At 42.6% G+C, this 15,171-nt stretch overlaps 2 protein-coding genes across 6 annotated transcripts in view; one reads left to right on the forward strand and one right to left on the reverse strand.

Annotated features, from left to right (window-relative positions):
• The window catches only part of LOC124863297 (G patch domain-containing protein 8-like), a 28,397-nt gene extending 23,401 nt beyond the window's left edge, over positions 1-4,996 (forward strand). For all 4 annotated transcript variants that reach the window (XM_047357627.1, XM_047357630.1, XM_047357628.1 and 1 more), the window contains one exon: positions 6-4,996. In XM_047357627.1, the coding sequence (XP_047213583.1) occupies positions 6-3,846 (3,841 nt within the window). In that variant the 3' untranslated portion in view covers positions 3,847-4,996. The remainder of the gene's footprint in view (positions 1-5) is intronic.
• Positions 4,997-5,681: 685 nt separating this feature from the next.
• Positions 5,682-10,751, reverse strand: LOC124863299 (Golgi SNAP receptor complex member 2-like). 2 transcript variants are annotated; one of them, XM_047357631.1, is made up of 6 exons: positions 10,675-10,751; positions 9,715-9,779; positions 8,554-8,662; positions 7,865-7,997; positions 7,365-7,505; positions 5,682-6,920 (listed from the first exon to the last, which is right to left on the reverse strand). In XM_047357631.1, exons 1-6 carry the CDS (start codon positions 10,680-10,682, stop codon positions 6,759-6,761), a joined length of 618 nt encoding a protein of 205 aa, XP_047213587.1. In that variant the 5' UTR covers positions 10,683-10,751; the 3' UTR covers positions 5,682-6,758. The 2 variants fall into 2 exon arrangements, with proteins under 2 accessions (XP_047213587.1, XP_047213588.1); XM_047357632.1 differs by lacking the exon at positions 10,675-10,751 and adding an exon at positions 10,023-10,201.
• Positions 10,752-15,171: the final 4,420 nt, after the last annotated feature.

The following is a 15,171-nucleotide window of genomic DNA, read 5'->3' on the forward strand; positions in this document are numbered from 1 at the left end:
TTTAGTACACCTGGAAGTGGCCCCATGTTCAAAACGACAACAGTTGTTGTTGATGGCGAGAAAGAAGGAGATGGTGACAGCATGTCACTGGAGAACCCCGTTTTGACAGAGGCCATCCTTGAGGGATCACCGTCGGAGAAAACTGGCCAATCCTCCCCGAAGCCCAGCCCAACTATTAATTTTTCCCTGGGGAAGAGCACATCCTTATCCCCAACCCCCAGTAGTGCATCAAAAGTCAGTGTATCATTCTCTTTTGCCAAGAAAGCTCCCGTAAAGCTGGAGACGGTGGCTGCTGTGTTTGCTGATCATGGCGAGGAGGCTATGGAGGAGGAGGAGGAGGAGGAGAATCAGGATGGGGATAAGGCTGTAGGACAAGAGGAGACATCCGGCTGCATCACAGACAGTCCCAGGGGAGCTCCTGAAGGAGATGAAGGAGGAGAGAAAGATGGTGCAGCTGGGGCGGAAGAGGAGCAGCAGCCTGATGACGGTGGCTCCCTGGCCTCAACTTTAAACAAACTCAAGATGATGATGAAAAAGGATGAAGGATTTTGTGGACCGGAGTACTACCACTATGTACCTCCAGCTCATTGTCGGGTGAAGCCTAACTTCCAGTTTTTGTTGTTCATGAAGGCTTCTGAGGAGTGTCAGAGCAAAGATGATGAAGATGACGAGGAAGTAGAGGAAATGCAAAAGGATGAAGAAAGTTCTGATCAGACAGAGCCCAAAGGAAGCGAGTGTGAAACTGAAAAAGAACAAGGTAATGATTCATCAGCAGCTGACCCAGAGCCACCGCCTTCATCACCTAAAGTGAAGATGGAGGTAGATCCCTCTTCTTGTGCACTGGACACAGTTTCCACCGTCCCCAGTTCTCCTACTCAGAAAATAGAGAACACACAAAATACAGCCGATTCAAACACCGGTCCAAAAATCCCAACGGGTCCCTTCTTCCCTGTTCTGAGCAAAGATGAGACCACCACTTTGCAGTGGCCTACAGAGCTCCTTGAATTTACAAAAGCTGAGCCTTCGCTGTCTTACAGCTGTAATCCTCTCTACTTCGACTTTAAGCTTTCAAGAAATAAAGGATTGCGTGGTGGGAAAGCAGCAAAGTCCCCGAAGCCCAACGAAGAGGCTGATGACAAAGGTCAAGATGTAGCTGCTTCGACGTCTGAAGTTGCTGCACCTGTACCTGAAACATCCACTGATAAAGACACGCCTGCAATGAAGGGAGATCCCAGCCAGCCAGAACTTGATGAGCAAAAACCCACGACTGCCAGCAGTAGTGCGAAAAAGAAGAGAAAAAAAAAGAAGAAGCATAAGAAATCTGGAAAACATTCAAAACGCAAAGGAAAAGAAAAAGATGGAGTTGAAGAGGCAGAGGAGAATTTTGAGGCAACCCAAGAGAAACCTAAAAAGAAGAAGAAACACAAACGGAAAAAGAGCAAAAATAAAGCTCAAGATCAAGAAGGGGCAGCTGGTGATGACAAAGAAAAAGTTAAGCCAAAGTCGGAAGATAAAGCTGCTGGTTCCTCTGTTCAGCCCACAGCTGGAGGAGGAGGAGGAACCACAGGAGCTGAGCTGGGAAAAAGGAAACGTGCTGCAAAGGAAGTGCCTTCTAAGACTGGAGCAGAACAAGGCGGAAGTGGAAAAAATAATGACAAGGCCAACTCCTCAGAAGATCACGGTGGCTCTAAAAGACAAAAAACTGACTCTAGTGGATCGCAAAGTGCATCCTGCTCCACCTCTGCCCAAAAAAGTCCGGGTCATGGTAGACCACCCAGCAGTGAGAGTGAGGAAGAAGGTGGCTCCAACACCCAACACTCGCGTCGTCACAAGTCCAGCCCACGGGAGCAGCGTCGCCACCACAGCGAAGAATCCAGGCGGTCGTGCAGCCGCTCATCGAGGCGGGGGGAAAGACGTGGCAGCAGCCGGCGGCGCCATCGTGGCCAAACCTCTCGCAGTCGCTCTTACTCTAGCAGCTCTGGGCAATCCTCAGCAAGAAGCAGTGCCTACAGTCACCGTAGCCGCAGTTACTCAGACAGTTACAGCGACTACAGCACAGAAGGCCGCAGACGGAGGCACTCCAAACGTTCGTCAGACTCCGAGTACGAGCGAAGAGGCAGTCGAGGTCGTAGACGATCCAGGAGACATCAGTACTCCTCTTCCTCCTCAGATGATTCCCGCTCACGTTCACGCAGCTATAGCAGAAGGAAGCGGCACCGGCGACACCATCGCAGCAGCTCGAGAAGTTCCAGCAGCTGGAGCCGCAGCTCTAGCACAAGATCATGGAGGCGTAGCTACAGCCGTAGCCGAAGCTCAGCGAGTCGGTCCTCCAGTTCCAACAAAGGCTCCCCTCTCAGACGAAGCGCCAGGGGTCGAGCAGACAGTGACACACATCGGAGAGATTTCAACCGCTCCCGGATCTATCGCTCCCAGTCTCCTCGCACATCATCGCGAAGCCTTAACCGTAACACCCATGCATCCACTTCTCAGACTTTACGGCCAGTCGGGTCTCGTGATGCAGGGGAACACAAAAATATGCTCACGGCGCGGCAGCTGCTTGAGAGGGTTCAGTCCAAGAGAGGTTCTGAGGATTCTGCCTCAGCAACAAAATCTGGGATTAAGATTAAGGACCCACCACTGGGTTACTTTGGTCCTAAATTACCACCAACCCTGGGAAGCAAAGCCATGTTGCCCCTTTTTGGTAAGCTGCAGGCAGGAAAGAAACCAGTGATTCCCCTAACAAGACCCAATGAAGGAGAGAAATCAGGAACGGGAAAGGGTTCTGAAGCAGATGGAGAGGTCATCCTTGTAGAACCTATAAGAGAGTTCCCTCCTCCTCCACCACCTCCAGCCCCACCAGTGCAGAAGGTTGAGGAGGTCCCACAGAACACAGTGATGCAAGAAGAGACACAAGAACAGCCAACCTTAGAAGAGCAAGTACACCAAGAACCCCAGCCACTGTTTGAACAAGATCCATCCATGATGATGCCTCAGTATCAAGCAGATCCAGGTCAAGACCCCTCACAGAACCCCATGATTGAGTCCATCATGCCTGAAATGCAACCTCAAGTACATGGCTACCCTGCTTACCCTCCGCCCAATCTGGAGGAGGACGGCATCGAGGCTGAGGAGGATGGACTGGCCCCTTTGGAGAGTCAGCCCATCACATTCACACCAGAGGAGATGGAGAAATACAGCAAGCTGCAACAGGCTGCACAACAACATATTCAGCAGCAGCTTTTGGCCAAGCAGGTTAAGGCTTTTCCCTCAGCTGCAGCCGCTGCGGCCGCAGCAGCTGCAGCTGCTAACTTAGCCCCAGCTCCTCCTCCTCCAGCCATGCAACAGATCCACATTCAGCAGCCGACTGTCTCTGTAGCCTCCGGCACATCCATCACCACTGTCCAACACGCCATCCTGCAGCACCATGCAGCTACCGCTGCTGCAATGGGCATCCACCCTGCACACGCCCACCATCCTCACCATGCACATGCCCAGCTGGCTCAGGTGCATCACATTCCCCAGCACCACTTTACTCCTATCTCCTTGTCCCCTTTAGGCCACGCTCTCGGTCATTCTTTGGGACACTCTCTGGGGCATGCAGGGCTAATTCCTGCCCACCCAACAGCCTTCCTGTCTGGTCAACCTATTCATATTATCCCAGCTTCTGCGCTTCACCACACACCATTGGCGCTCCACCACATCCCACACACAGCCCTCTATCCAACACTATTTGCACCTCGGCCCTCACAGGCTGCAGCAGCAGCAGCAGCTCTCCAGCTCCACCCACTTCTGCACCCGATTTTCTCAGGACAGGATCTCCAACACCCACCTAACCACGGCTCTTGAGTGACAGTAGATATGAAACAGGATATGGACAACACTCGACCACTGACATAGGAGTGCAACGATCTTGATGTAGGGATAGAAATGAAGCCTTTCATCTGTGTATAGGAAGTCAGTCATGCCAACAGTGGTCATTACATGGTGCAGCCTGTGTTTGGTTAAAAAGTTGACACTAGCATTTTCTATTGTTTCATTTGGGTTTTTACGTTTCCTGCCCATGTTTCCTGTTATAAAGGCAGGTTTGTAGAAGTAGAGATGTTCTGTTGAGATTGTTTTATAAACCAGTTTGGGCTGTATTCACTACTACACTAGTAGCTTGTTTTAAGCTTTCCTCATTGATGCGGTCACAATCTTTGCTAATTTTGGAATCCAGAGAGATCCATTTTGGCTGAGATTATATAGCGGATCATGTCATAGATTTTGTTACATAAAACCAACAGTTTCACCTCTTTTTTGTGATGTGCTTATAGATGAACAACCTCAATGATGTGTGATACTTCTCCCCATATAACTACCTGCTCTTTATTGAATTCTTGGTCTCAAAATAATTTGTATTGCTGTAAGTTGTACATATGTCAGTGTATAATGTGAAGGAGCCAGCCATCGGTGACCATATGAAATAACTATTGTGTCTAAACTGGTATGACATTGTCATAAAAGAAGTCCTCTCTAAATTTGGAGAAATTGGGCAAAGAGGTTTTAACATCTGTAATACTCTGAGGCAACGCTCCTGTTTCCCCATTGGAGGGTACGTGTGAATGAATTGCACTGAAATCTGTACATTGGGGTGTTGCTTTTGCATCATGTACCAATAAGATTGTAGTATACTGCAATAATTGTATTTTTATTTTTAAATTATTTTCCAAATGCTCTTCAGAGGAAGAGCTTTGTTTGGCTTTTTCTGTAATTATGTAAATAAAAATGCTGTAGATTAACCTATTAACATTCTGAAAAGGTTGACACTGCTGTTGGTAAAGCAGACAAATAACAAGTTAGTTATAAACATGGATACGTATTTTATCAAGGTTGGTTGTTAAATCGTTCCCACTGAGGCCGGCTGGGACCGCATACAAGTTACCCGTCAAAAAACAAAAGTAGTGGCTCTGTATTTTTTAAAAACGTAACTGTTTCAACAAATAAAACTTTGAGCTTATGTGTTTTTCCTCTTTCAGGGTGTAGTTTTGATAACATTAATCCAGCTCTTTAAATAATCCAATCTGGACAATATATCTAAATCATTCTGCAGGTACCAGCAGCAGACAGTAGATGGCGCCCTAGTTAAACTGGAAACTTGCAGAAACTGGGAGATCCACACCCACTTTATTACACTGAAGCTGAAATGTGTTGACAAGGTACAATTAATGTTTTATTCAGAGATACTGTCATCAACTCAACCATGGGATGACGATATAGGAAAGAATCTAATTTGTATAGGAAAAAATGCTTAAATTGCCTTTGTAGAACGTTAGGGTTGTGATTAATTTAGATTTCTTTAGTCCTACATTAAGACGGTTCTGGAATAAATCCCAAATTCATACAGTTTTTGCAAAGAAATACCTTTAATTATTTTAGTACAGTCTGTGACTGTAAACTTTGGTTTTGTAAAATCTAACAAGGATTTGATAAGTAGAGACCTCTATATCTTCAATAAGTTAAAGTACAACAAAATGTCTGCAAACAACACCATCTCAAAATATGAGTTGTATGACAACATAAAGCTGCTCCAAGATGGAAATTCAACATGGCCAAAGTGTGCTGCGTAGGTATAAACAAGATGGGATGGTTGTCAAGGGAAACATGCAGCTAGATTAAAGGTGCTGTGTAATTGTAAACACATGCAACACAGAAATTGAATTTAATAATGACCAATCGGGATGACAAGGAATTTACACCAAAAAGCTGAAGCTATCATTAACACCTAAACATGTATTCCAAAGTGGATAACTGAATACAGATAATGGCAAATTATAAAACTGTTGACCAAGTAAAAGATACAATAAATTATTTTTTGTGGTGGATCAGCAAAACAGAAAAGATGACTGCCTGAAAATGTGTACCTTTCTACATGAGAGATGGCAATGACTATTTCTATAGGTAATATACAAGGTGACAAAGTTAAAGCTTAGAATTTTTTTTATCATTTTCTATTAAATAAAAGAATCCCAACTTCAGAGATGTCAAGCTGCCCTATCCATCAAGGCACAAAACATTTTTCCAGTACTTTATAAGAAAAATGGATGGTTAGCAATGCTAAGATATGCAGCTAGTACATAAATCATATCAGATTATTATTTCTACTAAACTTAAGATGAAAGGGTCATTAAGTGGTAACTCCTTATTGTTTAGCCAGGCATAGTAGCTTATGGTTCAAACAGACTGTTTAGCATTATAGTCGCTCTCTGGTGTTATTTTCCACGACCTTTAATAGTACTGTTGTGTTAGGCAGTTAAACTATCCAACAACTCTAAACCTCACAAATCAGTGGATCGCAGATTACAGGTAATGAAACATGACTAAAAGAATGAAACAGTACTATATGTTTTTACACACTTGGATTTGTGTTTTTCAATCATACATTAATGGAAATTCTTCATGGAAAATAAAGCACGAGCTGTTTGTACAAAGGTCTGGAGTAGAGTCCATGTTCGGCTGTAAGTCTATGAAAAGCAGTGAACTGATCGACAAACGTTTCAGATTCTATGAAATACTGTCTGCAAATAGGAACTTCTTCAGCCTAACTGTTTAGCATGTTTCCAAAATAACATGGTGTGGGTCTATTGAAAGTAAACAAAAAATAATGGCAAATTTTATTAAAAAAAAAAAAAAATCACATTAAATTTTAAATGTCATATTCTGTGGGATGATGCATTCCTTTAAATGTCCACAACTGATCAACTGTAGAAGGTGGATGGTGGTCAGCCCAGGTATCTGATGACGAGGAACACGAAGATGCAGGTCAACAACATGCCTCCAACCATGATTAACTTATCCTGGGTGGCTCGTCTTTCTATTAGTCTCATTACTGTGTTAGAGAGGCCCAACATGTTGGCCACGTCCAGCATCTTCCTGTGCGTCCCCTGTGTAGCCAAAAAATAAATAAATAAATCAGTTAATGGCAGCAACAATTATAACGTGTGATGACTTCAACAGCTGTAAAGGCTCAGCACATTGTTCATTAGCTGCACGCATTCATCTGATTCTGGGAGAGGGCCAAACGCCTCCCTGACTCCAGCGCTCTGTCAGGAGTTTCTCATGGCTGGACTGTCAGGCTGAAAGTCCTGATCAGCGGTCACACCCTGATAAGAAGAGGCTGAAGCCAAAGCCAGGAAGGGCATCTCCTCCCTGGAAACAAGGACTCACCCACCCACTCAGAATACCCTTGGTAACAATAAGATACTTACTATGGACAGTATGGACACCAGAAACTGGGTAAGGGATGTAATTATTTGTGGTATTAAACATGGAAACCTCTAGAATAGCTTGAAAACAGCAGGAAAGTTATTTTGTCGATTTGCACACACCTTGAGAGTTGATCTTTGATCTCTGAGACCGTTGAGGATGCTACTACCGCTGCCCAGGAGATTATCCATGCCTTGGTGTGCGTTGTGCAGACCGGTGTTTAACTGCATGGCCTCATCTATGTGGATGGAGGTATCTGCATCCTAATGAACCACATCATCATTTTTTTATTACAACTAGTCTCTAGTTTTTTAACTAGAGACTAAGTATTGCACTCTACAAAAATACAATGCCTTGCTAACGTATTTAACTCCTGTAGTTACAACCACAAATGGTGTACTTCATTGGTATTTTATGTGACAGACCAGCACAAAACAGTGCATAACTATGAAATGAAAAGAAGATGAAGTACAGTTTTCAAAGCTTTTTAGAAAAGAGAAGCCTGTAAAGCACATGCATGTTGATGAAATCCAACAATTCTTGAATAATTTTCTTCCACTTCATAATTTCATATTCATAATCCAGGTGTATCCGAGACCGGATTCAGGCACATGCAGCTTACATTTGTAGTGAAGGTGCGGCTGAGGAGTTCCTCCCTCTCTCTTTCCTGGGATTCTCTTGTGCAGCGTCTGTGCTGGAGGTTTTGGAGAGCTGTCCGCAGGTGCTGAACATCGTACTTCAGCTGATCCACTCGTCTGTTGGAAAGGCAAAGAAAGACATCCATTTTCTTTTAAAGAAACAACACACACAATTAAACAAAAAACTCACGACACTTATATATATGTACCTATATTTATAGTTAGTGAACTTTTTTAAATTCATGTTGTTGATCAATTAGATTCAAATATTGTGTTGTTCATTCTCTGTCATTATTCTGGTATTCAGAGTTTCTGGATAAAGGAGAGTTCTTTGCAGCTCAAATCTCTTAAGATTTCCTCCCAGGCCCTGTCTTTAGCTTCACCTTGGTCCTCCTAGAGACCTGCCAGGATCAGAAGAAAGCTTAGGGATGGGGTGAACTCTATCCCCTAAGGCCTGTTTACCCAAGTCAGAGATGAATCTCTGCCCGATGCAGCAGGAATGCTGGTGATGAAGGGGCTTCAGAGGAAATGTTTTTATAGAGCCACATTGCCATGGGGCAGCACAGGGCTGTTTTTGTCTTCTGCACCCACCCTGTGCCTTTATGAGATATAGCTCAAACTGTCAGATCTGGGCCTTTTATGGCCACCAGCAGTTGAATCACTCCACACTCACAGTTTGGCGTTCTGACGGCGGTTTGGTGGTTCTTTACTGGCCAGGATCTCGAGACGTTCCAGATGATTGAAGATCTGGTCGATTCTAGCCTGTAGTTCATTCTCTAACACTTGAAATTGGAAAAACAAAAACAGATCTAACATCAGAGGCAAGGAAATAGATAAAGACATATTAACAATCACTATACCTGTAAACAGAATTTTGATCAATTTTCATGTTTTAATAGGCGTTATTCGTCAGTGGAATTATTCTCATTGTTACTGTCCGAACTTACATTCAGTGGCAGTTTTTAAAGATAGTGGGTTCCTTTGTCCTTACGTGGGAACAAGAGCTAAAACAAAAACAACAGCATATTTGTATGCCCTGTGAACACAGAGTGGGAGCTTTCTGTGTTGTTCATAAAGTAAAAGCTAAGAAAATATTGCTGTACACTGTGACTGGACTGCTATTGACCATCTCTAGTTTAAAATCATTCATATTTACACTGTTCAGACCTCAACTGGATTAATTTATACTGTACTCAGAGTTCTTAAATGCAATTTGAGATGTATTAATCTTTTTCTATTTGTACAAACAAATAAAAGCATTTTCAGTGATTTCTTGGCATTTGAACCATTTTAGCTTGCGACAAGCATGAAAAGTATACATAGACCATAGACTGGTCAGACCGGGACACAATTATTCTGCATACATTACAGATGTTTTAAAATTTGTGTTGTAATATTCGTTTAAAAAAATAAAAAATAAAACAGGATTAACATCTTATATTTTACAGATTATTTTATATAAAATTAATATCTTATATTTTACAGATTATTGCAATCTGTATTGAGAACAAATGTAAATTGTTGCTGTTGTTAACGTCTCTGACAAGCTACATGATAAAAATCGGCTTTGTTTCTTTTGCTTGCATCCTCTTTCTGGAGAAAATATAAACTGATGTCATAGTTTGTGAAAGGACTGAGGAGGCGGATAGACTGGCTCCCACCCTACCGCTTCCTGTCCTAACCCAGAGTTGATGTTAACAGGCACCATCCACAGAAAACAATCAGTCAGAGAGGCATCAGCCCATCTTCTGCCGTAGTATCCGAAACATTAACGAGAGGGGAAGTCCTCTAAACATTTATGGAAGCTGACAGTGTGAACCATTATCCTACTCACAGTGAACTGATTCGCGGTCTGTCCTTTCCAGGTTTCCCATCTGAGATTGCACCTCCTGGATTTGCCTAATCCAGTATAAAAAAACAACGTTTAATTGAAACATCAAAATAACAACGTAATTACTGTATATCTGTCAACATACCAACGCATGTCAAAGACATTTTCACAGTTATTATTACTGATATGTGTGTCTATTCGTTTCACTTTAAACTGAACCGTTAATTAGCTCGCTAAAATAGTTTCATTAGAAAGCTAAGTGAAGCTAACAAAATCGGCACCGTTTTCACAGAAGCAGTCGCGGCACTTACTTGTTGGTCTGGTGGTAAAGCGTCTCCATCTTTATGGATTCGCTGAAACTCTTTTCGTACCCCTTTTCCTTTCTATTCTCTTTATTTTACCCCCTTTACTCTGACAGGTGGCTAAGCTAGCCAGCTAACGACAGAGCAGGATGTACACGTCATCAGCCGAGCTTTTGTGTACGGAATTGAGAAAGCGGAAACTGAGATAGAGAGCGAAAAAACGAAGACGTTTCACTCCAACTAAACATTTGCGCCATGTTACATTTTTGTTTAACGATTACGGTTATAAAAAGTCATTTCTATGTTATATAAAGTTTATGGTATATTTACCGTTGCTCTTTTTATTGAGGATGATACATTTGTAGCTTAATAACAATTGTTTGATTAATAATAAAAAGAGATTTTAGACATATCTTTGTTTTTATGAAAGAGTACAAGCTATATGAGCTACAGAATCCAGTCCTATGTTTGTAATTATCCATTTCTGCAGGAATTCCTGTTGATGTATATGTTTGAAATTTCTTCAAAAGCTCAAAATCTATGTTCTTTGAGCAACTGGCAGGTAAAAAACTTTTTCACTTCAGATTCTACTTACGGAGCTGAGTGAAATAGTATTTGTCGCCTTAAGTTTTAATGTAGTTGCTTTTTTTGGTACACTTACATTTTCATATCACTCAACAAATTTTTGTCAAAAGCTATCCAACCAACCTTGGCCCATGTAAAAAAATAATGACACCTCATTGTTAAATCATAAATTAACAGTGATCAGCCAAGTTTCTGAAAAGCTGAGTTCAATTTAACAAGCCACACCCAGACCTGATGACTGCTGGCCTGTAGAATAAAAAATTATTCTCAAATAGAAACCTTCCGATGAAATGGAGTAGGCTAAAATATAGATATCTGGAAAGGCTCACGAATTAGTTTTTAAGGCTGTGGAACTGAATGTATTGCTTTATGGCAATTGTGTGGCACAACCACTTATTGGGTTTGGGGGGCAATTACTTTTTTATAAATGGCCAAGTTGGTTTGGATGCCGTTTTCCCATAATAAATAAAAGCCTTATTAATAAAAAATTTTTTAGTAATTACTCTAGTGTTCTTTGTCTGTTATTAAAAATAATTTGATGGTCTAACAAGTCTGACAAAATGCAAAAACAGAAGAAATATTTAGGGGACAACCACTTTTTCAAAGCGCTGTAAACAGTGAAACCAAAAGTTTAAACTGAGAGAATATATCATTTTAAGGGAAAAATATGTTGTTTCAAAATTACATGGCGTCAACAAATCTCAAAAAAGTTGGGACAAGTAGCAATAAGTGGCTGGAAAAAGGAAATTGAGCATATAACGAACAGCTGGAAGACCAATGAACACTAATTAGGTCAATTGACAACATAATTGGGTATAAAAAGAGCTTTTCAGAGTGTCAGTGTCTCTCTGAAGCCAAAATGGTAAGAGGATCACCAGTTCCACCATTGTTGCGCAGAAAGATAATGCAGCAATACCAGAATGGTGTTACCCAGTGTAAAATAGCAAAGACTTTCAAGTTATCATCATCAACCGTGCATCAAAAGATTCAGAGAATCTGGAACAATCGCTGTGCGTAAGGGTCAAGGCCGTAAAACTCTACTGGATGCTCGTGATCTCCGGCCCCTTAACCGTCACTGCACCTCAAACAGGAATGCCACTGTCAAGGAAATAACAGAATGGGCTCAGGAATACTCCCAGAAAGCATTGTCAGTGAACACAATCCACCGTGCCATCCGCCGTTGCCAGCTGAAACTCTACAGTGCAAAGAGGAAGCCATTTCTAAGCAAGCTCCACAAGCTCAGACGTTTGCACTGGGCCAGGGGTCTTTTAAAATGGAGTGTGGCAAAATGGAAGACTGTTCTGTGGTCAGATGAGTCACGATTTGAAGTTCTTTATGGAACACTGGGACGCCATGTCATCCGGACCAGAGAGGACAAGTGTACAAAAGACTGTAATTGACTTGTTTTCAGCCCTCTAGTTCAGTGTTTTCTATTAACGTTTCTTTTCATGTAGTTCTTATTTCTACCACTAGATGGCTATCAGACCACATTAATGCATGCACTGTAGTTCTGTGCATTATGTTGTTCTGAGACGATCAGCATGAAACGGATATTATTTAATCCAGTCTCTTATCTGTGTGCGTCCATTAAAAGTGAGTAATACTATTTATGCTCTACCCTTGTCTCTTAAAAGCCTTAAAGCTGTATTTGAGATAGTTTTCTATGTAGTTTGGGGAGCTAACTGCTAGCCGCTTTGCATTGGTAATTAAGCTCTGTTTAGTTCCATCTGATTCTGTTGGTGTTGTTGCTATCATTTTACATTTAAATGACTTATTTGTGCTGTAAGTCTTTATCTATCATTAGACTATTATTGGCAGCTGTTATTATTCATGTGCATTAATGTTGTACATTTTCATAGTTAGTTATTAGTTAATTCTTAATCTTATGAGAGACTTTAGTCACATGTTTATTCCCCCTGTGGACAATTTTAGTTATCTTTGTTAAAGGAGTACTTACAGACTAGTACTAAGAATTGCTTATTGGTTTATTTCTCCTTGTAGAAACCACACATACACACTTACAAGCTGCTGATACCTGTATGGAACAATGTTGATGCCTTATTAAAGACAACTCGAAGATTGGACCCGGATATTGTGTTTTGTCATCTCAACTCGCCTGAACATATAAATTGCTGTCCTGACCCGACACCCTGAAGTGATTGCTAAACCTCCTACTAATAAGTTACAGTCCTCTTTACAATTTTGGTCCTTCGAGCCGGATCAGCAACCACTACAGTCAATATGGCCAGGCCACATGAGAGAGATGCCAGAGATGTTGACAAGCCACAAAGGTTGAGGTATCTACCATCATATCTCCAGGATTATGAGGTCAGCTACACCTCAAGGCGTCACCCTCATGAGGAGGAGCAGACATCTTCATCTGAAGTACTCAGTTATCTTCGAAATATGAAAAAGGGAAATGACCAACTACGTAGAGAGGTCCAGCATCTTACAGACATAATCCATCAATCTCCTGGACAGACCTCACAGTCTACGTCAAAGTCCAAGCTCAGAGACGAGGACAAATCTACTACACCAGCACCTACAAGCAAGCCGATGCCATCTAGTGGTCACATAGGCCCACGTCAATCAGTAAGTGCCCCATCGGTGATCAGTGATGCTCCTCCATCTCCACAAAGCTGCCGACGTGACTCCATCGAGGATCTTGATCGCTGTTTGAAGGAAGTAGGATTAATCAGCAAAGATCACATTTCTCCAGAAACATCTCAAAGCTCATCTCCCTGCTCCCAAGCCTAACCTCTGGATTTTAATATTGATGATTGTCCAGAGCCAGAGTTGTCACATCACAGAAACAGTAAAGCTCATGATAAATCAAGTGACAACAAACTGCCACATTTTAAAGCAGCTTTAAGTTCTGATGCCAAGTATTATCCCAAATATGAGGATGACTACGATTGCTATGATGAGCCCTATCACCATGATAGTAGATATCCTAGAAATAGCCTCTCGTCATCTAAGTTGAGAGACTCATACCATTGTGATGGATATGGTTCGATGAAGCCCAACCGACCAAGTAGTCCAAGATCTCGCCATGACAGTCACTGCTATGGACGTGATAGGGAGCCATCTCCTGATTACAGAGGTCACCATGATGACTATTATGCACCGCACTATGGATGTGATAGAGTAAGATATAAAAGAGGCAGATACCCAACTGACCGCCAATATCCTCCACGCCGTGATGTTTCTAATAGCAAATCCCTAGTTCTAGATTCTTACTGTGGTCCAAAATCTACTATCCCTTACTTTAAGTCCGAGGACCCACGTGAGTTCGCTAGACTGAAACTAGCCCTGGACAACTTACTTCCATATGATGCTCCAGAGCACTTTAAGTTTCAGATACTCACAAATCATCTCAAGTTCGAAGAGGCGCTACTTATAGCCGACTCCTACAGCAATAGTCCGCTCCCATTTACAGACACTATAAGAGCACTCACTGAGATGTATGGTCAACCACAGCAGTTAGCGCTGAAGAGGATTTCTGATCTGATGGACGGACCTAATATCCGAAATGGGGACATTAAAGCATTTAAGTCATTCGCCTTTCAAGTGCGTCCCTTAGTGGGAATGTTGCAGCAACTTGGGAGCCAGGGCTGGACAGAACTGAGATGTGCATCACATGTCTCTCGCCTTTTAGTCAAGTTGCCATACGACCTAAGAGCACATTTTCATAGATTCGTGAATCCCTTTTACACTCCAGTTCCAACCCTGCTTGATCTGGCTGATTGGCTTGAGTACGAGGTACGAGTTCAAGTTAGTAATGATCAGCAGAGCGGTACCTCTACCAGAGAGAGACAAGCTACACACCAAGGTCGACGTCCAGACTACAAGTCACAAAAATCTACGGCTATTCTACTCGGCAGTCAGTCCACTCAATCAAAGGTGAAATCAGATAAGGCTCCAGCTGTACAAGAGATCACACAAGACAAGCCAAAGAAATACTGTCCTTTGTGCAATACTGAGCAGCATTATTTTAACCATTGCAGCAACTTCAATCTCCTGTCTGGAGAGCAGAAGACAGAGTGGATTAAAGCAAACAATCGATGCTGGCGCTGCGGTCGTGAACATCAGGCCGCTAGGTGCAACCTCACAGCTAAGTGCAAACAATGTGAGAGGAAGCATCTGGATATTCTGCATGTGGTTAACACCAGCCAAATGTCTACAGCAACTGGTGATCCCCAAGCACCTGAGCCAAGCACATGCCTAGTGAGTTCTGTTTCAGAAACTCTGTATATTGACCGGCCAGCTCAAAGCAATCAAGTGCTACTCAAGTTGTCGTGTCCTCCTCCAAAGTGGTACAAAGATACTGGAGACTTATGCAATACTGGACGATGGGTCAGAGCGCACAATACTCCTACAGGATGCCGCTGTTAGCCTGGGCCTTCAAGGGAAGCCGGAAGATCTCACACTGCGCACAGTCCGACAAGAAGTTTGCACCATCCATGGCAGTACCATATCCTTCTCAGTAGCTCCTGCCTTACAACCCAGCAAGTCATACCAGCTAAACAAGGTTTTCACAGCCAAAGAGTTGAACCTAGCCTGCCATACCTAC

This window comes from Girardinichthys multiradiatus, chromosome X (genome assembly GCF_021462225.1).
Source record: "Girardinichthys multiradiatus isolate DD_20200921_A chromosome X, DD_fGirMul_XY1, whole genome shotgun sequence".
Taxonomy (NCBI): Eukaryota; Metazoa; Chordata; class Actinopteri; order Cyprinodontiformes; family Goodeidae; genus Girardinichthys; species Girardinichthys multiradiatus.